General features: G+C 38.3%; 1 protein-coding gene across 1 annotated transcript in view; it reads right to left on the reverse strand.

The window, feature by feature from the left end:
- Window positions 1–205: 205 nt before the first annotated feature.
- wwox (WW domain containing oxidoreductase) overlaps window positions 206–25,767 on the reverse strand; it is a 269,495-nt gene continuing 243,933 nt past the window's right edge. The window contains exon 9 of the mRNA XM_051100291.1: window positions 206–966. Coding sequence (XP_050956248.1) covers window positions 775–966 — 192 coding nt within the window. The 3' untranslated portion in view covers window positions 206–774. The remainder of the gene's footprint in view (window positions 967–25,767) is intronic.

Here is a 25,767-nt window from a genome sequence, read left to right on the forward strand (position 1 = left end):
GGAATTCAAAATGGAACTTCCACCAGATATTTCCAGAATACATGGACTCTTTCTGTCTCTCTTTCTGCCGCTGACGGCCCTCCGGTTCTCGTACCAGATGCTGTTTTATCGTACTTCACATTAGCCCAGCGTTTTATAAAAGGTGGTTGGGAGGCTCTAGCCAGATGGGAGGTAAAGAAAGACAACAGCATTCAAATTCTTTCCCAACAGCATCTTGTGTATATTGTGTACAGGATATCAATACAGGCTTATTCTTAGACACCATGTTTGTAAATAGTTCACAAATTGTACATTTCCTGCATTATGTCTTTGTAGGTTACAACATTTATTCAACATTTTTATCTGTACAGACGTAAAGGTTGACATTGATCTCCAAACAGATGAGTATTTGTATTCCGTAAACATCCATTTAAACCATATAGACCCCCCTCTAAAGACAACCCAAATGTTATTGCTTGTTAAGGAGACATTTATAGAGTGATCTAGACCTAGTTAAACCCTAATGCAGGATTGAATGACTACGCCTTGGAGAACGAGAGAAACGCAATTGAATTGAATCTCTCGCTGTCTCTCCGCATCTCTTTATCTGCTGTAGAAGTCCCAGCCCGCGTGGTTCTAGTTTCCGATTCCCAGATAACTTCCCAGCTTGATTGCCAACGTCCTTGTACAGTTTAGAATTGCATCTTCTCATCTTTTTTGCCCCCTTTAAACAATGATTATCGTATGCCTGAATCCTCTACGTAGCTGTGATGTTCGTGTAGGGGCCAGGAGGGGTCAGAGCACCTGAGGGGGAGTGGATCTCTCCTGGATGAGCCTCTCGCTGAGTTCCCACAGGCTGAGGGCGGCCGTGGGGTCCTGGGCCTGCGGAGAGGGCAAGCAGCGGAAGCAGTTGTTGAAGTACATCCCTCCGATACCCTCCAGCTCTGGAGCCACGGCGCAGTAGACTGTAGTGGCCGCTCCCTGTTGCTGTGGACACAAAAATGAAAAGATCAGAATAAACTGAAGCTATGTGAGCAAAAACAAAGACTGTTGAAGAACTGGGTCGGGGCAATACCAAAGACACCTCTAACCATCCGAGACTTGCTTTTCCCCCCCTAAAACTGATCACGAGATGGGGGGGGGGCGCGCTTCGCAGCCTGTCAAAAGACACCATGGGACAGACTGTGAACTTGTTCAAATGGAGTTCCTGTTGTACGTCGGACATATGGCTGTCAACAATCTGCATGCTGTCATATAGGTACCTGCCAAATACTAGTCTAGAAACCAACAAGATGAGCTGGTTTATGGTGAAAGTGTTCAATTCTGGCAAGTTCTATAAAAGCTTTTAAGGTGGACTCAATCCTCATGCTGTCTGAATGCTGTATCCTCTCTAGGGTTCAACGGTGAGCAGAAAAACCGACCGACAACAATAGCACTGACACGCACTTGCCGTTATCTCCTCTATAAGTAGGAAAAACAGGATATAATATCTCAGAAACTGGAACTGAGAAGCACTCAATTGGCAGGTTTATTGTATATCTCTTGTACGCCTGCCAAGAATCACAGACAATGATCAACACACACACAAAAACAGTATAGTTGTAGATACTGTACATAGCAGAAAGGAAGTGCTTTGGGGAAGTCTTGTAAAGACGACTGTGGGGCAGCCTGCCAAAACTGTCCATTCATCTCATGTCAAAGGGATTTCTGGATGTCACCGAGTCAATGGGGACTTTCTGTCATTGCTGGAGAAGGCACTCCACACACACACACAAACACAAATTTAAATCCTAAATAAAAGGGATCCAGCACAAAGATAACCAATGGAAGGGTACTCAAGATGTATACCCCAACTCCCAGTACCCGATATAACGCATGCATAAATGGTCAGCCCTAAAGGGCCGTTCACACTGACAGCGACTGGCAGCAACTCTCGTTTTCAATGAAAGTTGTCGATTAGAGGCGACAAGACCGACAAAGAGCATTGGCGAGGTCAAATTAGGCGACTACCAGTGGAAATGCAGATGCATGTCTAATAACAACAGATACTGCAGTTGCTTTGGTGAACTTAATCGTTTTCGGTGTGAACTCCTTTTAAGACTAGTACTGGAATTTCTTTTTTAACATGTCAAGGTGTACTTTTGGCACCAAACTTGCAGCTACAAATGGAATTGCGGAAAACAGTCCTCCATTCTTCCATTGTTTGAAAAATAGTTAGTCGCACCATTATAACACGCTTTAGATTCAACATCTATCATACAACTAGTTTAAGATCATAGCGGTACCATAGTGTTCAGCCAGGGTTCAAAGGTCAGTCTAGCAATTCCACTCATTTGGGTCTGATACGCCTACAGTCATGCCTCTTTTACTGTTTATTTTCTTCATGCCCTCAGGTTTGATTGTTTACACAAAAACAAATGACTCTACACGTCTTACAGATGCTCTGCTCTTTTCCGCTTGGCCGATCAGCAGCTAATTGTCGGGGGCGGGTGGCTATCCCGGGGTTTAAACCGTCTTGGGCAAAGAGGGATGAAGATCCAGAGGAAAAGAAAAACATGCCAGACAGAATTAGAGTTGACGTGCAGTTCGTCTTTCATGTCCCTCCTCTCACAGAAGAAACCGTCCTGCGCTACTTCACACGCGACTCCTGCAGGAAGTTAACTTCTGTGAGATGCACATGAAATAGATGGCTGCTTTATCTTCAAATAGTGCAGGAGCGTCTCAGATCTGAAAAAGGCGCAGGGCAACGTTAAGGAGATCGTCTGGCAGACGTTTACAGGGACGTGCGCCGATGGCCGACTCTTTAAACAGACGCAAATACACACGCGCGTCGCAACAGTACAAAGACTTTGGCTCATTTAAGGAGCCAAATCAACAGCTGTAGCTCAAGCTGGCAAAGACTGTGACAGAACGCTTGTTAGATACACACGCACACACAAACTCGCAGGAAGAAAGCCAAGGCTGCAGTCAGAAATTCGGCGGGCGAACTTCACGCGCTCATCCCCATTTAACTCCAGTTTTCCTGTTTTTCTGTATCTGCGTGTGTCGGACCGAGCGTCTTTTGAAGTACACAGATGCTGCATGTTGCTTTGGTTAGCGCCGCAATAAACATGACATCAAAAGGACGGATCTTTCTGGAGTCTTACCTGCTTTTGCAGTGATAAGTTAATACATATTTGAAGCTGGGAATATGAAAGGACGGAAAATGTCACTCAACCCCTCTAGCGAACCCAACACAGTGAGTCAGTATGCAAAGATGCACTTTATGGATTCACTGCTCTTGTAATTACATTTAATGTTGTCATATGCACAAAAAAGCGTTAGCGCTCGTTCAAAGCTGTGTGAAATGATTTCCCTAGTTACTAAGGTGAGCTTCTAATAAGAAAATCTGCTAGACTTTGAGCAAATTGCCCGAAATGCCTCTTAGCTTTCGATTAGCTCATTAGGAATAACAAATGCGCTCTGAAATCCAAACCCAGAATAAAGGTTTAGAAACCATTTAAATGCTCTGCAAGTATTGATTTTCATAATGTCCCAATATTTTATACCTTTATGGTCACGCACGTGTTTTAATCATGTATGCTAACGCTAGGCACCACGTTTTTATTTTAGCAGAAACATAAACCAGCCTGAGGCTGGTATTCATGTAGTTTAACTGGTTGGCCATCTGCTCTACTGGCCTGACCAGCTGAGAAGTATCAGCGAATTACATCAGCCTGACCACCAGCTTGGTATCTAACAAACAACCATCAATTCAGCAGATTCCTACATGTTCTCCATGTGTCCTTCTTGTCAGCTCACCTTGATTAGAACACAGTGCCCACCAGCTCAAAGTTAACGCTAATACGCTTCTCGCAAGCGCACATGCTCCATTGCAGCCGCCACTTGGCGCTGCTAATGCCTTCTGTAATGACGCACTGTGAAGACTAGCGTGACTGAGATTACCAGCGCTAATGGATGTGGAGTGTGATTTCGGCGCTGGCTAGCGCGCCGCTGTCCCTTAGCCAAACAATGGGCTGAAATGAATCCGAATGCGCTTCAGCCCATTTCCAAAGCCTTCCTAGCGGATGTGAGATGCAGGGAGAACACATGGTTAAATCCCAGCAGCCCCATAGCAGAGCTGCGCCAACTGAACGGGGCTAACGCAGACTAGCACTTAGCTTAGACGACTTTATTACAGTAATCGCCATCTGAATTACAGCTTAACTCCGCCGTACAGTCGGCTCGATTGTTCAGTTGGGGTTTAGTACATGTGCTTTATTAGAAGTTTGAACATTGAATACATTCCCATCAAGCTTTCTCAGATGCATCCTCACTAAATATAGATCTGCGATTGATCCATTGAGGCTCTAGACTGGAACACCATTTCCTTTATCCGTTAGCAGCGGGACAATAATAGGGTTTCTAACCATGAGCCTCCTGCTTTGGTGTATTTAGCTGAGGGAGATGGTGAGATTGGATTGTCAGACTGAATAAGAGAACATGGATCTTATTGCCGTTATGCTGAACCTCCTGGCACTTGACCCTGATGGCCCTTTTGGGCCGATAAGCTTTATGATAAAACGCATTAACATGCTGGACCAGGTACTGCTCGCATTTATCAAGAGCTCAGCCCAGAAAACAGAGATAGCGATAGAGCTACAGATCAGTTAATGCAGTGGTTCTCAACTGGTGTCGCTTCAGGACTCAAGATTTATCATTGGACGTTAATTGACGTCCCAACATGCGACTACAACTGCTTGTCGTACGTTTTAATCGTGAGGTATGTTGCCATTTGCCTAATTTTGCTTGCTTTTACCAAGTGAACCACAAATTTGATTGGACAAAGGCCTTTGACGCCAAAGCACTTAAGTATTTATTCGGCTGTGCTAACTATGTGCAATTGTATGGTTAGAATTTGGCATTGTTTTCCTTGCTGTCTGCAATTTGAACAAAAAATGGGTCGTGAGCCACCATTTGAGGAACCACTGAAGTATTCCAACTTTGAAGAAAATGCAAACCGCCAAAACAGTTTGATCATTTTTGCAGCAATACTAACAATCAAACCAAAGCAAATAAAACAAAGAGCGTCCTCTTTCAAACATAATAAAGGCCGAAAATGGACATGAGATACTTCCTTTCGCTCCGAAGTCCTGCAATAAGTCCATTTGTCACTTTTACGTACGTAACGTCTTCCTGTATCAAATGCAATTTTTAATATGAAACCTCATGCATACAAACCCAAAAAGTTTTGTTTAGCAATAAATAATTGAGATGATAACATGTCCTAACCAGGCGATTTTGTGCTGGGTGGTCCCGCCCATCGTGAAATTTCATTGGTCCAAAACCCTGTTCCGCATAATTGTATATTTACCATCAAATCTGCTCGTAGTGTCTGGTTAGGGTGTAGTAAGAGCGTGCTTCTTTTGATTATAAAGGTGTTTAATATTTCCATGAAGGAAATGACCCACAATTTCACGCCAGGAACGGCGCCCCCATCAGGCTCACCTGGTAAAATCTGACTGTATCTAGTGTACAAATTGTGATTTAATTCCTCTTTTACCATCAGTATTAAAGTCCTGTGCTGGCTGAGAGTTTATAGTTGGCAGTCGTAGTTTTTTCGCTGTTAACTAGTACCCCAGTTTCCCCGTAGCGCTGGTGTCGCTCTACAGCGCGAACGGACGTGATCCTTTTTCCATGTAGTTTCTCCAACACACTCGCAATGTAGAGTATTTGTCACCATGTTATAATCAGCAGAGAAAATCACTTGAAAACAAGTGATGACCTTACTGGGTAAGAGTAATATCCCTTTGTTTCTAGAAAGGTTGTGTTGAATTTTCTGTCATTGCTGCATGTAATAGGTTAAGAAAAATGGTGTAAATTTTCCCGTCATTGGTCTCATGTCGTCGTGAGAGATCTGTCCACCTCCACTGTCGGTTCCTCTGTGTTGTACATACATCTGTAAATATCGAACAGCTATGCATGCTGACACTCTAGCAATTGTTTCAGGTACTTTTATAATCAAAAACGCATATGGCATGTGCTAAAAAAAAAAAAATAACTGAATTGAGAAAAAGGAACATAATAAAACGATTGGTCAAATAAACATGATCTCATAAACCGATGTGAAAAATTGTGATTTTTGTTTTATTTTACTTTGTTTTTTTTTGTTTTTTTTGGTATAAGCAATTATATCTTTGGCTGTCATTCCCAGTGTTTTCTCCCACATTTCTTGTTATCCTTCAGACATTTTTGTAAAAGGGTTGAGGCAAACACAGTATCAACATGATATTGGGGAGGGAGGATGATCAATGTTAATTGTCTGGATTTTGAACCATGGCCCTACATTTCAAAACCAAACTTCATATTCTCACAGAACATAACAAATAATTGTATATTTTATTGGTATGTCTGTGTTAGTCTATTCTAAAATGTATTTCTGATGGTTTTCTGACTGTAACAACCAAACAAAAGGCAAATGTCTTTGTTTTCAGCACTTTTTTTGTACATATCATGTATCTTGCTATATTCTATTATATGGCCATGCAGTGATTGACTTCAGCGAATCCCAAGAGTATTGCGATTAGTTTTGCCTCAGCCCTATGCAACGACCTGTACATTTATAACCAAACCAGAGACTATTCTATGAAGGAGATCATGGATCCAATGGAGGAAGAGGGACTGTTTTTTAGGAATGTTTATTTTCAATTCATGATGACCATGATAGTTGGAGGTGTCTGATTTTTAATCTGTGCTAAAGATATTTTAAATTTAATAAATAATCATTGTAACAAGATGCTCAGTGGTTTGGTTCTTTGCCATGACGTGTTCTTTTATTCCCATGGTTTAGTTCGTGAATCGATGCATGTACGTCAGCTCTGGCCCGACTCTCTTGTTGAGTCAACCTCGTCATTGTGCCACGTAATTATTTCCCATATTACTCACAGTTCAGCACTCTAAAATTAGACAATAGACGTGCAACAATCACTTGGACGTCTGCCAAAATTCTTTTAGACAGAAACTAAATTGTTCCTATAACATTTAGAAGAGTAAGCGCTTAAGAAATAAAGAATAATTGGCTTAATTAAAATAAAGTTTCAGGGGACAAAAAAGAATATGGAGTTTTGCAGATCTTGTTTGTCGAGTACAAACCTCCCCTCGTCCAAACCCCCAAAAGTCAAATCTTGATCACAAAAGAGCGTGAAAAACCAATCCCGACAACATTTACGCAGTTCCTCTTTTTCTCTCCATCTGTTTTCCTCTCTTTCCCCTCGTTTTTGTTTACCTTAGCATTCAGTGGCGGTGCTCTCAGCGAGCCGACAGCTCATCTGAGCGTGCTCCGGCCAGCTGTGAGGGGGACACTGGGTAAAGAGTAAACAGCCGCGATGGCCATTCTTTCTGCCCAATGAACCGCCGGAGAGAGGATTTACACCACAAAACACACTTCACAAACTCTGAACATACACACACCTCCACGGCCCGTGGCCCAAAAAACAGAGGAATAATGGTCCTTTCAGAGCGCAGGGGCTGGGATTGAACCATCTCCACTCCCGAGGAGAACCGTGATAATGTACACAGTCGTAGAGCAAACAGATGAAGCGGGCCGACAACAATATGGTGCATCTATACTGGAACTCTGAATAGCCTGAAAACGAACGGGAACGGGCCTGGAGGTCAAGGCAAAATGGAGGTCAAGGCACAGAAAAAAGTAGGCGAAAAAAAAATACATTTTAAATTAGAGCCAAACAAAGGATTAACTACTTGAAAGAGGTGAAGGACTTCAAATTTTACTAAAAAAAAAAAAAAATTCACTACATACACACTGTATAAAGGAAAAACGGAAAACACAGTCCTAAAACACAATGCATTTAATTACGTCCCAAGTACCCTTTTGGAATTGCTCCGTTTCTTCTTCTCCAAAATGAATTGCATTTTTGAGGCCCTAAACATGCTTGAAAGCTCATGAAACTTAACACACGCCAACACACGAAGTGGCAAACATTTACATCTGATATGAGTTTCAGAAGTAGGTGTGTCAAAATGACTCGATAGTGTCACCAATAAAATTTCAAAATTAAAAAAAGTCAGTACGAAGTCAGGAAGTCAGTTTTTGCCATTTTCAGGAGTTGTATTTAAACTCCTTCTAGAGATTTTAACAGATCAACACCAAATTTGGTCAGTGTAAGCTAAAGCCTTTTGTGACGTTATATTGTGAAAATCTTGAGTTTTCGTTGAAGGACGTGTCCGGGATGGCCTGACAAACTTCGATGTTTCGTCATGAAACAGGAAGTTGCTAAAATTCAGGCATACAACGTCCGATCTGCCACAAACACGTTTGATAAGAATCCTGTTCTGAACACATGCCCGTGCCCATATACAGTTATAGTCATAGCGCCACCTGCTGGCATTTAATGACATCAACATTATATTTGGTCAGTCAAATCTAAAGGCCTTTGCAATGTTAAATTGTGAAGATCTTGGGTTTTCATTAAAGGGCATGTCGTGGCGGCCTCAAAACGTTTGATGTCTCGGCATGGAAAAAGTAGTTGTTGTAACTCAGCCATACAATGTCTGATCTGCCTCAAACTTCACACGTTTGATAAGAGTCCTGACCTGAACACATCTAAATGCCAATATTCAGTTATTATCATAATCATAGTGCCACCTGCTGGCAACAGGAAATGACTTGTTTTACACGGACTTAAACATGCAATGTCAAATCTGCCCCAAAATTCACATGTTTGGTAAGAGTCCTGGCCTGAAGACATCTATATGGCAATTTGCAGTTATAGGTATAGCGTCACCTGCTGGCAACAAGTTATGTTATGTTTTACACTAACTCAAACATGCAATGTCTAATCTGCACCAGACTTCATATGTTTGATCAAAGTCCTGGCCTGAAGAAATCCACATGCCAATATTCAGTTATAGTCATAGTGCCACCAGCTGGCAACAGGAATTTTGGCACATATAAATTATTTTGACAGTCCTTCTATGTTTACCACTTTAAATGCATATTGCTCACCGTTCGCTGTTTTTCTAAAGTCACCAGGAGGCGTTGAACCTGGGTGCGAGGGCCCTTTCAACGCAGCTTGCAGCTTTAATTTAGACTGTATAATTGAAAGTGAAGATGCATGGTACGTCAGATTCAAATGTTCGCCTCCTACATGAGCGCCAGAGCTCAACACATCTCTGCGTCACAGTTTAAAACAGATCACAATTTAGACAATTTTTTGCTAAGAGGTGAACGTAAACTGGCCAGAGACATTTTAGTATCACTGTTGTCCTCTAAGCGACGAGAATCTTTCTCTTCACCTCCAGAAGGGAAGGATGGTAAAGGATGATCAATGTGCGTGCAAGACTGCCGGTGAATGAGGCTTGATGATTACACTCTCGTATTCTTTTGTCAGGGCCATAAGGTAGCAGGACCTTGCCCCACCACATGCATTAAATCCTATTAAAATCGCCTTCATTATAGCGGAGGCCCGTGTGTAATGGAATGGGGAAAGGCGCCCTCCGTCTCCCCCGAGTCTCGTTCTACTGATGGTGGAGCCCATTCCCACAAACCCATTCTCACTCTCTCAAGGGTGAGTAATAACATTCATGTTGGCGAGGTGTGCAGAGAGAGCGACCCATGTAGATTTCCACAGCCTTAGGACAACCGGCTAAACACCAGATTTCTCTTGATATTTTATTACATTTCAGCTCTTTATTGTTTTAAAAATTAACGCCTTTGCTCAACCACATGCTCAGAAAAAAGACAACAAGAAATCATTTATAAATATTGATTTACATAAAAATTTTAACATTTGCTTACATTCTTGTCTTCTACTTTTTTGTTTTTTCGTGGAACACTTAATTAGCATACAATGAAAGTAAATGGGGGCCAAAGCCGTCAGGCAAGACTTTTAGTAAAAACGGCTTAAATTTCAGGATTTTCTGCATGCAAATCATATGACTTCAGAAAGCATGAAATGCAGGACTTGTTGTTTAGTGTCATTTTACTAAACTGTTATGTTTTTTTTTTTTTTTTTTTTTTTTTTGGTAGAATTACAGACTTTGGTTTCCATCTACTTTCACTCTATGGAAAAGAGCAGCGTGAACATTTTTCAAAACTTCTTCTTTTGTGTTTTACAGAAAAAACAAAGTCATATGGCTTTAGAATGACATGAGAGTGTGTAACAATGGAATTTTTTAGTTACACCTTATTTTACAGTGTGTACTTACACACACCAGAAATTAGTGGGTACTATAAGGTAGTATAAAGCAGTAGTTATTACACTCTTATTAGTATGTACATGCAGAACAGGTCTGAAAAAAAAATGTGCTACCCATTTTTTGTTATCCATTTGATAAATGCTGTTACTGATGAATAAAAAGTACATGTTCTGAAGCCTAATTTCTGGTAAATTTCTGCAGAATGATATTACGTTGCTTCTTGCAACAATTTCAAAGCGCGCTTTCAGTTTTATCAGAAACAGACAAATGTAAATCTGGCAGCGGTTGGTGTATGCATCACGGCAGTTTGGAAATGAAATGTCTGGTGAGTGGTGGTAAAGGTTAATGCTCATGTTTGAAAATAATGTACCACTTACAGGAAACCCAACCGATAGTGTTAACAAAAGCAAACGTGAGATAAAAACACATTTGCTGAAACAACCATGCCATTTTAGCCTGCTTCCCAGAGCTGTTTTTTAATCATGAATAGTGTTTCACGGGACTCATTTACCTGAATGCTCCACATCGCAAATGCTGTGAAAAAAAAAGGCCGGTTATGTGATGCAAACGTCAAAACGTATTGGGTTACAAATCATGCGCAATGGTAAAAGTGTTTTGAGATGATAATATAGTATTGTGCAAGGAACTGTGCAAAAACAAGGCTTTATTATTAAAAAAACCCAACCAAAAACAATACCCGTTCTTGTCTTAGGACAACTTTGATGAAAGGTTGTGATCCACTTCAAACGTTGACTACTGTATGTGTAGCAATAGCCAAAAAATACATTGTATGGGTCAAAATGATCAATTTTCCTTTTATGCCAAAATCATTAGGATATTAAAAAAAAAAAATGTTCCATTAAGAAATTTTGTAAATGTCCTACCGTATATATATATATATATATATATCAAAACATAATTTTTGATTAGTAATGTGCATTGCTAAGAACTTCATCTGGACAACTTTAAAGGCCATTTTCTCAATATTTTGATATTTTGCATCCTCAGATTCCAGATTTTCAAACAGTTGTATCTTGGCCAAATACTGTCCTGTCCTAACAAATCATACATCAAAGCTTATTTATTCAGCTTTCAGATGATGTATAAATCTCAATTTCAAAAAAATTGACCCTTATGACTGGTTTTGTGTTCCAGGGTCACATATTATTACCAAATACTGGATTCAGTCTTTTTTATGAACTTTAAATTTTTCTTTCAATTAGCAGTTTTTTTCTTCACTTCATTTTGAAACTGATTGATTGTAGGCCTCATTGATCTGAGTTTACACACTTCAGTTTTTTAGTGAATTTTGCTAAAAAAAGAAATAAAAAATAATAATAATAATAAAATAAAATAAAATAAAAAAAAAAATCACAAATAATGCTTTTTTCACTCTAAGGTGCATAATTTAGATCAATGAGGTTTATGAACAATCCATTCCAAAATGAAATACAAAACCTGTGCTAAATGAAAGAAAACAAGTTGACAAAAAGATTGAATCCAATTGGTGATAATGCAGGATAACAAGAGCTTATACAAGCAATTTCTAAAAGGCCGGTCATTTTTGATTGGAAATACCAAAAACAACAACTGTGTCTTCAAAATACACAGCTACTTCTGAATATCCGCCAATGCAGAAAGGCAATACGTTCTCACTCCCAACTCGTCACATACTGACGCTTGGTCAGGAGCCTTTGGCATCACTTCTTGATGCCCTTTAGCGTCATTTTTCGACGTGCAGGGTCCTCCAGTGCTTTATATAAGAAACCCTTGGCGTCAATGTGCTGACGCGAAAGACACTGGGAATTATATATTGGGTAATAATATTGCTATGATTGCATATATGTTGGGGTGTGATTTTTTTTCAATGCAAATAGTCACAACAGTTTTATTTATATTACACTATTTACACATTTAACCCAACCCCTGCCCCTAAACCTAACCATTTGTCAACAAAACGCAAGATATAACAGACAGATACAACTTTATTCATTATTTATTTAAAAAGTATTAATATTCCAAGTGTTCCAGGCAAAACGCAAATTCAAAAAATGCCGCCAGTCTTTCAACAGCCTTGTTGTGAAATGCTATTGGCTCTTGGGTGTCTCGTGACCGAATGCGTCATGCTAATGTTCAGGAGTATCTTTTTGAATGAATTGTGAGTGTTATTATTTTAGCGAATACAGCCTTCAATCTTTGCATAAAGAGAGCGTATGGCTTCAAAAGACTCGGAATGCAACAAGACTTGTTTGTAATTTTTTTATACTGCTTGTTTATGGTCAGTTTTTGCAATAAAAACCTGTGACTGTACTTATATTTGTCTGCTACATCTTTTATATTTTTTAGAAATGGGTAGGTTTAGGGTAGGGGTGGGTTTAGGTGCTCCAATGAAAGTATACATTTATAAACAGTATTTCTGTTTTTTACAAATGCATGCAAACCATTAAATTAAGACAAAAAACTGAAAACAATGGAGGACGTTGCACGTCGAAAATGACGCAAAAGGGGTACCTTGAACGTCAAAAAGTGATGCTAAAGGGGTCCTGACCAAGCATCAATATGTGATGAGTTGGGAGTGAGAATGTGTTGAGAAAGGAGATTTTTATCCACATAATGGTGTGGTTATGACATCTCAAAGCAGGAGCAAACCAGACCACGCTAACCAGACAAACCTCAACCCTTTGGTGCGGAAAGCCAAATTACTCATCTCTAGATACAAGGGTCTTCGGTTAAATTCTATACTTCAGTCTCTGTATGACACCAGAGACGCATCCCGAGCGTTAAAGGTGAGGTAGACGTAGGAAAAAAGGGCGTCTAGCGCTCAGACAGAGTTCAGAGCGGTGTAAGTAATGGCCAATCACTGTGAAAGAGCCTCCTCTCCTTTCAGAATAAAGCGGCGGCAGTCGTGGACTCAAAGCAAACAGAAGAAAGCGAGAAAAGTGAAATCGGACACAGTCTGACAAATGGAGCAAGTTGGGAAATAAACACAGCTGAAGCGGCAATCATTCAGCGGTCTCTCTCCAGGAGAACATCGGCCGGCTTGGAGCGCGCTTTCCGATAAGATGGAGCGCGTGTCAGCCGTCACACTCCAGGCCGAGATGAAGGGAGGGGGCCGGGCAGGGACGGGATGGGATGGGAGGGGAGGGGTGAATGAGCGTGGGGGTATTAGGACACGGAGCACCCAGGGGGAAAACGATTGGACTCGGAAGGACTTGTGCAGCCACTGTGAAACTATCTCGTTTTTATCTTTCGGAAGGACTTCCGAGGTGATCCGAAGAACGTAATTATTTTCAGCTAATAAAAGCAACATATGCTAAGACAATAAAAGCCCTTATTGGACATCTATTCATTAAAACGGGGGCTGTAAAAAGAGGGGAACTTTTGCATGCGGACAGGATTTAAAATGAATCGGGAAATCAGCTTAAAGCCGGGCGTTCGGCTGCGCTCTGAAATGAGCTGAATAAAACATAAGAGGGGTGTGGGTTTATTGGGCGTACTCGCCGCTCTCAAAGATCTTTGAAGGAGGAAGAAATTGGCAGCTATTTAACCCTGCTCATTCATTTCCGCAGAAGGTAATGACTGCGGGTCAACGGAATAAAGAAAGTCGAGGAAAAAAAGAGTCCGGTCTGGTTGTGACTGCAGGTCTTTGGGGTTTGATAAAGGAGCTTAAAAGTCTCTCATCCTCTGCACCTGTGTCCACTTCAAAAAGCCGCACTCTTTCTCTCTCCTTCACTTAGACGTCATTATATTCTTTCCAAAAGAATATGTTAAACTATGGCTGAAGGCACGATTTGATGATATTTGATAGCGCCGTATCTGAAAGTGGCTTAATAATAGGCCGGTGACTGCGGCACGTACACGCACGCACACCAGCGTCCACACGTATTTCACCGGAGAGAAACTACTGTAAGAAATTACGGTTTTATCTATACGCCTGCTTTTACTATTGAGGAAGTCGTGAGGAATGAATTATTCAAAAATGATTTACCTATTCGTCTCTTGAAAGATCAGTATTTTATTTATAAATACAATTTGTGACCCAGGACCACAAAACCAGTTGCTATAAGTAGCACGGGTATATTTGTAGCAATAGCCAACAATACATAATATGGGTCAAAATGATCGATTTTTCTTTTATGCCAAAAATCATCATGTTCCATGAAGATATTTTGTAAATATCCTACCATTAATACATTAAAACTTAATTTTTTGATTAGTAATATGCATTGCTAAGAACTTCATTTGGACAACTTTAAAGATGATTTTCTCAATATTTAGGTTTTTGGCACCCTCAGATTCCAGATCGTTTCCTAAAAAAAACAATGGAAAAGCTCATTTATTCAGCTTTCATTTGATGTATAAATCTCAATTTAAAAAAAAAAAAAAAAAAAAAAAAAAAAGAAAAAAAAAAAAAAGACCCTTATGGTCAAATTTAGATTTTGTGGTCCAGGGTCACATATTAATACAGGAGTTTTTATATATATATATATATATATATATATATATTTAGTGTTTATTTTATTTGTTTGCCTTTTTAGTCAAATAATACTTAGTTTCTATATATATATATACATATATATATATTAATAATCTTAATAATTAATTTATTCAGCAGAATTTTTAGCATCATTAGTCCAGTCTTTAGTGTCAAATGATTATTATGAAATAATTTTAATTTGGTTTAATTTGATAATTTTAATTAAGTTATTATTAGTAGAAGTAATAGTAGTAGTAGTAGTATATTAAATATGTATTATTATTAACGCTGAAAACAAATAAATAATTTAAAACATTTTTGTTACTTGAAATAAAATAAACTGATTATATTTATACATTTTATTTTAGCTAGTTGGCATAGCAATATTTCTCATTTTTATTTAGCAATGTACTACAATAACTAAAATAACTAAAACTAATAAAAAATAAAGTTTTATTATTATTACTATTATTATTATTAGCGATTTTGTAAACAATTATATATTTAAATTTAAAAACATTTTTTTGAAAAAAAAAAACTAAATTGAAATATATGTTTATATATTTTATTTTAGCTAGCTGGCATAGTAATATTTCTCATTTTTATTCTGGTTTATCTCTGATGTACTAAAATATCTATATAAAAATAACTAAAACAACTAATTAAAAAATTAAAATGAATAAAAATGACAAATCGCAACAAAAAAATGTAACTACAATTTAAATAAAAAATTCTCAATAATACTAAACTAAAACTGGTGCTGCTTAATATTTTAAAAAGAAAGGTCTAAAGAACGGCATTTTTTTAAACAGAAATTTTGGTAACACAATAAGGTGTGATTTAACTAACATGAACAAACAATGAACAATACATTTATTACATGTGTTAACAATGTAATAACAAAATAAAACTTGTGATTTTTGCATGAATCCATTAATAAATGTATTAACTAAAAATAATAAATGCTGCAGAAATACTGTTCATTTTTCATGTTAACTTATGTTAACTAATAAACCTTTTTGTAAAGTGTTACCGAAATTGTATTATATTCATGAGAACATGAGAAACATTTGTTGCGTTAAGCAGAGCATACTACCATACTACTCTTAGTGTACACTGCAGCATATACTACTACTACTGTGCAGTCTATTCAGCACAATATGCTCTTAATTTGTCAAAATGCAGTATACAACAAAGCACAGTTTCCTAAAAAGTATACTGTATGTTTATTAAACTGCTTTTCTTGACTGATTTTTTACTCAGACGGCCAAAAGATATTTTCAACACAGAATTTAATTAAAACGGCCACATTTAGTCTCATTAAACAGGTCACTGTAAGAGGATTAAAATACTCATAAAGTGCACTGTGACAACAATGTAGCACTGTACTGTTTGCAAAGTTGATCTCTGCATAATGCATGCTTTCCACGCTATTTTAAGCAGTCGGTAGCAGCGTGGAGTGTATAGTGCGCAGTAAGCATCACACTAGTGCTCCATCCTGCACACCGTAAGGCCCAGCGCTGGAGTTAGCGTGTGATCAGTGCACCTGATTGTTGTGTAATGGAGGTGTTGGGACGCTAGCGAGCTGCTCAGAGGCCCAGTCTAGCTAAGCTCAGCTCAGCTAAGTCAAACCCAGCAGAACACAGGTGGATTAATAAGGCCAAAGACAGGTGCTCTCTCCTCCAGAGCGCACACCTCTCTAATTGGTCTCATAAGACCCCCTGTGCTCAGAGACTGTGCTGCTGTCCTGAAGAATTCCTTCACACACACACAGGTGTTAGAGAGACGACTAACACTCACAGTCTCTCATTAGCAGGGTTGAGGAGTGTCTACCTTAATAAAGTCATTATCACACCTGTGACTCCAAGCTGAGAGACAGACAACCTGAAACACACACACACACCTAAACAAAATGACTCAGAAAAGACTGTTATTGTAATGCATTTGAAATAGATTCACTCCTGTTATGCACAAGTCTGACAAAAATGCAACAACTGCAAACAGTTCTGCTTTTGTTAAGATATTTACACTACATATTTTATTTATTCATTCATTAATTAATGTATGTTTAATTTAAGACAACTGCTGCATTTATTTATTCGTAGTATAATGTTCATTAAATAAATCTTGTTTCCAGTTGTTCCTTATTAAAAAAAAAAAAAAAGAATGTATATATATATATTTATTTATTAGGGCTGTCAAACGATCAATCACAATTAATCACATACAAAATAAAAGTTTGAGTTTGCCAAATATATGTGTGTGTACTGTGTATTATTTTATATATATATATATATATATATATATATATATGTACATATGTATGTATGTATATATATATATATATATATATATATACACACACACACACACACACACAAATTAATGTATATATTTAAGAAATATTTAGTATATGTATTTATTATAATTTTTTCACATTTATATATATATATATATATATATATAAATATTTTGTACATAACATATTTCTCTTAATGTATATTAATATATACATTAATTTGTGTGTATTTATATATACATAATAATTACACACAGTACACACACATTTATTAGGCAAACCCAAACTTTTATTTTGTATGCGATTAATTGCCAGCCATATTAATTAATTTATTTGTTTGTTTGTTTGTTTGTTTGTTTATTCTGCATGTATATATTTATCATTCTTGATAAATAACATTCTTGAAACACAAAATAAATTGTAAAACAATCAAATAAATAAATAAATGAATAAATGTGTTGACCTACATGTTTCATTACACAATAAACACATACATAAATGCTACAGCTTCTAAAATTAATTATACAGACATTAATTATGCTTGTGTTTAATGAGGCCCACCGTTTACTATATAACATTTTTATTATAAATAAATAAATAAAAATGGTCTTAAAATTAATATACAGACATGAATTATATTTGTGTTTCATGAATGAGGCCCTTTTTAATATATATTAAGACAGTTTTCAGGAGAAATGAGTTTTATACTTTTGTTTTGTTTCCTTGTGAACCATAAATGATTTTGTTGTTTCTTGTTACTTTTTGTGATAGAAACAGTAGAGCGGAAAGAAAGGAAATGTAATCAGGTCACAACTGAGGACATATTTAAACCCACATTTCCCATATAAGCAAGATATCTCAAAATATCTGGTGCATGTGCACTAACCACCGGCCCACAGTTCTCACAAAAAATATTTAAGCAAATACGAAAAAGAGAGATTAAAAAGGGGGTAAATGAACATCCCCCACCACATTTGTGAGAGACTGTCAATATAACACAGCAAAACAAAACAGAAACTAAAAAACAAAACAAAACATCTATTCACTATGTTTGTGTTTAGCAAGTCAGTTAGAGCCATCGGGCATCATATACTGTAGTCTTTCCAGATATTTGTTCAGTTTTTGTTCCGTTTTCAATTTATATTTGTGGCAAAAAAGAGATATCCTGCACTTTTGACACTGTTCCTTCCTAAAATATAACCATCAATCTCAAATTCACACCGGTGGCCGTGCTAACCAAAACTTTCATTAATATGAATTACTTTTTCAGCTTTTGACTTGAAGGTAACAAACTAGCGCCGCAGCAGAGTGTGGAATAGTGGAGTTAATGAACTGAGCAAACAGATTATTTTCCAATAGCGAGAGAGAAGTGTTGACACAATACAGTACAAACCCGCCGCGGAAAGAGACGGTTCAGCGCGACTGTCCCGCCACAATAAGATCATCTCTTTCTGACAATGGTTAGAGTAAATTACAGAGGCCTACTGAGACATATATTATGCGTTTCTGGTATTGCTCGCTGGTTAGATGCATTGTACTGATGATACAATTACACAAAAATTCAAAAAGAAAAGCGAACGATATGTGGGAACAACATCAGAAATGAAAATAATGAAGGTTTCTGTACACCAAACAATAACGGGAAATGTTTCCGCTCTTTTCTATCAAAATGAACGTTTATCTGTGAGCGTTTTGATTACGCTGTCGTCGCTTGGCTTTCCTTGTCTGCTCTCCTGAATCTTTTCTCGTTTCGTGGGTCCGTGGAGGTCGTTGGTGAGACTTGATCTTAAATAAAAAAGTATTGCTGCACCATTAAGCGCGGATAGTAATGATATTAATTTGCCAAGACTGTGTCATTTTCACAGGAGAGCAACTAGCAGAAAACATTATGAAAATGTCGGAGAGGACTGGTAATTGAGTTGATTAGTGTGACCTTGGTTGGGAAGGTAATAGAGGGGCGAGCGAACGAAGCGTGCGGGCTAGAGTTATGACCCTCTCTCTCTCTCTCTCTCTCTCTCTCTCTTCCTCTGTCTATCTCTCCTTTAGCTCCGTGAGGAGCAGGGTTCGCTATTTGTTGGGGGTGACTGGGAGCGGCGGGCGCTCGCTCTGACAGAGTAATACGCCGTGACTAGCCGAGCTTGTCGTGCTACTTAGCGCTTTTTCCCGGAGAGTAATGAGGGTGCGAAAAGAGGGGCTCTGTGCTCGTTGTAAAGGCCTGGGCCAAGCCTAGTGCTGGGATTAGCCAATTCAGAGCCAAAAAGCTTTGCATTTAGAGTAGATCGCAGCTAGCTTGGCTATGGACAGCAGAGAGCGAATCCAGAAAAAAAAATAAAAAATACAAGACCAAAGGAAAAGTGTCTAAATGATTTAGCTATTTGTCTATATTTGTACAAACGACAGTATCCTGTTTGTGTCACTTCAGTTTCTAACATCATATTTGTGTATGAACCAGACTCACAGACATTTACTGCATTAAAACACACCAATACAAAGAGTGCATGACTATTTTTCTTAGTCTTTTCATCTCTCGCCCACACAAAATCAAAAGCACCACATGAAAAGTCGATGTTTGCATCATTGCAGTATCAGCCCAGAGTAGCTGCTGCACAGAAAAGTGGTTCACTTCTGTTTTACGACTTTTATGGGGTAATGAAACTAATGAGCTGATGCCCAACCCCCTCCATTTCCTCCACGCTGACTGTGTGTCTGTCAGGAGCAGCTCTGAGTCCAAACGGCAGCCATCAAACCCGTACAAACCGTAGAATTTAACACTAAAGTTTCACTGTCAATTCTTAATCCTTTATGGACAAGTAATAACCCTAAAATATTATTATATTTTAGTGATTATATTCTATAATTTATATAATATTATATTGTGTTACTTTAAAGATATTATTTTTTTAATTATCATTATTGTTATAAGCCATGCAAAGGGTGTCAGTGATAAAATCACTGTCATGTACAGCACTGAGTGGATTGTTGCTTTTATAGAGTCAAAACCTCACATTTTATAGTGTTTCATCTTCATGTAATCATTTTGGATGCACTTTCATGACATGACTAACACGATTCGACAATAACAATAGTTCGATAATAGCTAAAAGCTGAATTAAAGCACCACACTACAAGCTCAAGATGCAGCCCACCTAAAAACGCTAGGTAAATCACACCCTACATGATACTCATGGCGTGATGGACACATGGATCAAAACATAACAAGTAAATGAGCCATACGCTCATTCCCGACCCTCGTTGAGTCACATCAGCAGATCGGCCTTGTGCCAATTACGGACCAGGAATTGCTTGATATTAGAAAGTGACACAAATTTATCAAAACTGGATAGGCAAAGGAGTCCATGATGGTTTATACAGCAATACATATACACTGGAGCTGGTAGGAATACATTAGCAGTTGACTGATATTGCTAGTGGCTGACAGATTCATATTTACACTTACTAATCTGGCAGATATTTTAATTTGAAAAGACAATTGAGAACAAAACTAAACATTACTAACAAACCCAAATTTTGGAGGTGCCAAATAATAATAATAATAATAATAATAATAATAATAATAATAATAATAATAATAATAATAATATTAATATATATATATATATATATTGTTTTTTTTTAATTTTCATATTTAAGTATATGAGACATGATTTCACCACTGAAATAATAATAATTAATAATATAAAATATATTACAAATGCACTCACACATTATCTATAAAATGTTTATTGACTGTGAAAATGTTATAAATAAATAATTTTAAATTTTATCAATAAATAATAGCAAAAATGTATAAAATATCTAGAATATGTATACTAACTATAGAAGTTATAAATAAATACTTTTTTAAAGTAGTTACTTAGTCAATGAAGTAATGAAAATATATATATATATATTTTTTGGCAATAATGATAGAATATCCTGATACAATGGTCCTACTTATCATACTGCTATTTACCAAATAAGTAAATTAATGGACATGAACACTTCATTTTGAGTTGTAATTATTATAAAACATGACACAATACAGCATACATACAACTTGGTAAGTTGGTTGCTTGGGACAATGGTCAAAATGTGCAGTTTAGCCCTCATTATAAAAATTATTTGACTGCAGAATGACACGATTGACCGACCAGAATCAGTATTCGCCAGAGCTGTGTAATAAATACATATACACAGTGGTGTGAAAGTGTCTGAGACCCAATTATTTACTGTGAAACCCAAATTACTGGCTACAAAGCAAAACACATAGGCAATACATATATACATACACGTGTGTGAAGTGGCGACAGGGGCCAGACAGTGTTTTGTCCTTATCAGCTCCTGCCTGCCCATTGACCCAGCAGCTGACAGACCTGACCACAGCACACACACACACACACACACACACACACACAACACACACACGCACGCAAACACCCGCCGTGCCGCATACATTACTGCTGACACTCCACATTTAATTATGCTGCTGTCAGCCGCGGCCCCTCTCCTCAAATTCATTTTAATAAACTTTCTCTATGGCTCCGTTTCTTCTAACCACTCTCTCTCTCTCTCTCTCTCTCTCTCCCTTACCTCCTCTCCCTCTCTCTTTCTCTCTCTCTCTCTCAAGGTTAGTGCTCATGGAGTCACCTTCAGTGTCGGCCCCTAGGGCTCTCACACACAAAACACACACACGTATTCACTGTCTCCATCTTTCTCTCTCGCAAACATGCTTGCATGTAAAAATATCAGAGTCTGATAATAATTGACAAACTATCAGTGATTAAATCAATGATTCATTGATTTAAATGTAAAATACAATACAATTATATAAACAAATTAATTAATAAATAAATAATTTAATTAATTTATTTATTTATAGAGACTTGACTCACAAAGAACAATTTCTCTGATTAAATACTGTAGATCTATAAATACTGTAGATTGTATCACACATTTGCACAGCTGGTTGAGAATAAAAAAGTTTTATAAATTGAAGCATTAATAAATGCGGCCAATTAAAGTCTTAATGTTCAATACATCAGTTTCATTCATTCAATATCATATCCTGTGGCTCTAAGTGCAGTGCGTGTGTTGAGAGGTTTTGTGAACTGCTCCTAATGATTGAGATTAGTCTTTTACAGCTGTGACCTTTCGCTGCCTGTAGACCCTCTAATAGCAAAGAGGGCCTCACCCTAAAACAGACATTAAGAGCAGCAGAGGAAATGTATTCCTTCATTAAAAACATCTTGCATTATTAATTCTGCTTAATATATTCAGCATGCAACCTTTGCCATCTCTGCCGTCTGTGTGTCGTGGGACAAGGAGAGATTAGAGAATGACGGAATATAATTGGACGAATGACAGAAATGGAGGAATTACATGTTAGCGGAGGGGTGTAAGGTAGAGAAAAATGCAAGAGTGACTGCAGAATGAATTAAAATAATAAAATAAGATGATAGATAGATAGATAGATAGATAGATAGATAGATAGATAGATAGATAGATAGATAGATAGATAGATAGATAGATAGATAGATAGATTTCAACTCCCAAGAATATTTCAAGTTCAAATATTTTTACAATATTTCTGTCTGAAATCACTCGCTCTTATTCTTCTTTCATATTAAGAAAGGCGGGACAGAAAAGTGTCATTCCGCCAATTCAGCAAACTATGAACTCCAGACTGTAGAGGACTTTTAGGTCGAAGTCTTTGTCCAGTCTTAATGTGAATGTAAATACCGGTTTGCCGTGACGGATTCCAGACCTGTTTCTCCAGCGGGCCCCTTTCATCCCGATTTAGACGGCAGGTCCCAAAGGATTCCATACCTCTTTTATCCCTTCATATCAAAGCGCATCATCTCTCCTTTCATAACACACTCAATAACCATCAGCGCTCCACTAATGAACAGGTGGTTTGTACCTTAAAAACGACAAATAGTGAATAAAAGTGCCATCAGACTCCTGCCGACAAATCGGACAAGACCTGTGGATTTAAAACAGTCTGCCTGAACATGACGCACAAGCAGTGGTTTGGAATGTAACGAGAATATCTGGGTTTCATCAACCCTGTTTCATCCTGCCCTGAAGGGTAATTCATTTACACTGGAGAGATCACCTGAACTCCTAGGGAAGAGACAATGAAGCCAAGGTCTGATTTTGACTCAAGTTTATTAGATTGAATATCTAGAGCAATTTAATGATTTGTTTACAACAAATGCTGTATTTCATTCAGCATGGAATTTCATGGCAATTAATGCCAGATTTCTTCGAAAGTATCTTAGCTACCATTCTAGAGCCACCATTTCTGTGTTGGAAACAAAGGTCTGCATTCCCCCAGGACTTTCTGAGTGCAGGTTCAGAAGGGAAGATATTGATGTACGGGAAATGGGAGAACGAAGGACTCATGGGACTTTCACAAAATATAAATACATTTAAAAGTGAAATAAAAGTTTAAACAATTTACTGGTGCAGTGTTGGGTATTTTTAATGTTTTTCAATTGTACCCAGATATAAGGCAAGGCATTTTCCATTTGCCTGCTGCAACAAAAGCAACAAGACAGAATCTGAGGCATTGTGTTGTGTGTGTGTGTGTGTTGGACTTATGGAAGGGAGACTGGAACCCCACAATGACTACCTGGGAGCTCTTAAAATGGGAAAGAAAAAAAAAACTTGAAGGTTGCTCATAGGACTAGACAAAATTACAGAAGGACAGAATTTTGCGGGAAAAATCAGATGTTGGAATATCCCATACACTGACTTTTGAATGTTGCAAGAGTGGAATGTTGCACAGAATGTTGCAAGAGTTCGGCAGAATCTTGTGGGAGAGGCGCAGAATGTTGTGGGAATGGGCAGAATCTGGCAAGTGTGGGAGCAGAACAGAATCTTGGGTGGGACAGAATCTTGAGGGAGCAGAACAGAATTTTGCAGGAGTGGAGTAGAATCTTGGTAGAGCGGACAGAATGTTGCAGGAGTGGGACAGAATCTTGCTGGAGCAAGTGGGAAAGAATCTTGCAGGAGTGGGACAGAATCTCGCTGGAGCGGGACAGACTGTTGCAGGAGTGGGACAGAATCTTGCGGGAGCGGGACAGAATCTTGCGGGAGCAGAACAGAATTTTGCAGGAGAGGGACATAATCTTGCTGGATTGAGTGGGACAGAATTTTGTAGGAGTGTGACATAATCTTGCTCGACCGAGTGGGACAGAATTTTGCTGGAGTGGGATAGAATGTTGAAGGAGTGGGGCAGAATCTTGCTGGACCGAGTGGGACAGAATCTTGCGGGAGAGACACATAATCTTGTGGAAGTGGGGCAAAATCTGGCATGTGTGGGACAGAATCTTGCAGAAGCACAGAATTTTGCAAGAGTGGGACAGAATCTTGTGCGAACAGGGCAAAATCTGGCAAGAGTGGGACAGAATCTTGCGGAAGCAGAACAGAGTGGGACTAGAAAAAAAAATCCATGGAATGGCATCAGAACCCTGTTGGTGGAAAAGGGGCAGGCTTTTCCCCATCAACAGATGTTGGAATATCCCATACTCTGACTTTGAAAAGAATGCATGTCTACTTCTAGAATACTATTTAGGAACTAAAAGGTACTGGTCTGAATGTTCAAGTCCAAACCATATCTATGCTCAAAATTGGAGTACGATATTCAAGGACACAGTTGGTTTTGTTTCATAATACATGCACATATTGAGTTACTGGCACCTGTGTACTCGGCAGAAGTGCTTGTATTCTAAGGACAAAATAAATAGTGTTTAAGTCCTCGTGTCTCTTTAGAGAGGACTGCGAAAAGCCCATTACTTAGAGTCTTAACCCTGCTCTGTCTTTCCCCTCAGGCTCTGTCTGACTTCCTCTCGCTTTTCCTTTCTCCTCATCCCTCCATCCAGACGTCCTTTTGTCTTCATTTAGTCAAGTCAACCTTGTCCTGACCTCACCAAACAAGGGACAAAAGCCTGGTTGCACAGCCCAGGTAACTTCCTGCCAAATTAACATGCCATTACTCTCAGAATCAGACAGCCAACCATCCTAAATGACCTGAAGTTTTGCTTGCTGTTTTTTGGTCACTGATTGTTGAAAATCATGACGAAACTGTCAGTCAAGGGCCTACAACTGTAATGTCAATATTTTGCATGTCACACACTAAAACATTGAAGTAATCAACTCTGATTAGATTCAAATGTTGCTATTTTAAAAAGACTAACAGCAAATGAATTGTTGGGACATGTTTTGTCCTATGTCTTCGTATTCAGTATAGTGATTTTGGTGGATTTCAGTATATAAGTCATTAGTATATAAAACAGGAAGGGGTGGAGGGGAATGAATTTACTGTACACTGCAGGGATGCGCTCTCTCTCAGCTAAACAAACTCATTAAAAGTGTCTTGGTAGGAGTCTGGGGCTGCTGTCTCCCGCTGCCCCTTCCCTCCAATTAAGGCAGTAATCACTGTCAATGCACTGACTTTACCTTCAAATTACACCCTCACCTCTGCCTCTCGTGCTCTATCACGCGTGCATGTGACCGTCACGTGAAAATAAACACACCTCCGCATAATTGAGCTGAAATATTGTGTGTCAACTTGCGCAAAGGAGACTGAAAGCTCATAGTTCTAGTATCTCTTTGAAAGCTGTGAAAAGCTGCCGTTCCTTGAATCAGTGGAACTCTGAACAGTGTGAAAGACGTATCGAGGAATACATTGTCTGGCAAATTAACTAAACATTTCTGCAAAAAATGGTATTTCACTGCAAAAACCTGTTTCTTATTCACTATGCTTCCAATACAATACAGTTTAAGCAGTAGCTAAATGCGCAAGAATAGC

This window comes from Labeo rohita, chromosome 25, assembly GCF_022985175.1.
Source record: "Labeo rohita strain BAU-BD-2019 chromosome 25, IGBB_LRoh.1.0, whole genome shotgun sequence".
In the NCBI taxonomy this organism is placed as follows: Eukaryota; Metazoa; Chordata; class Actinopteri; order Cypriniformes; family Cyprinidae; genus Labeo; species Labeo rohita.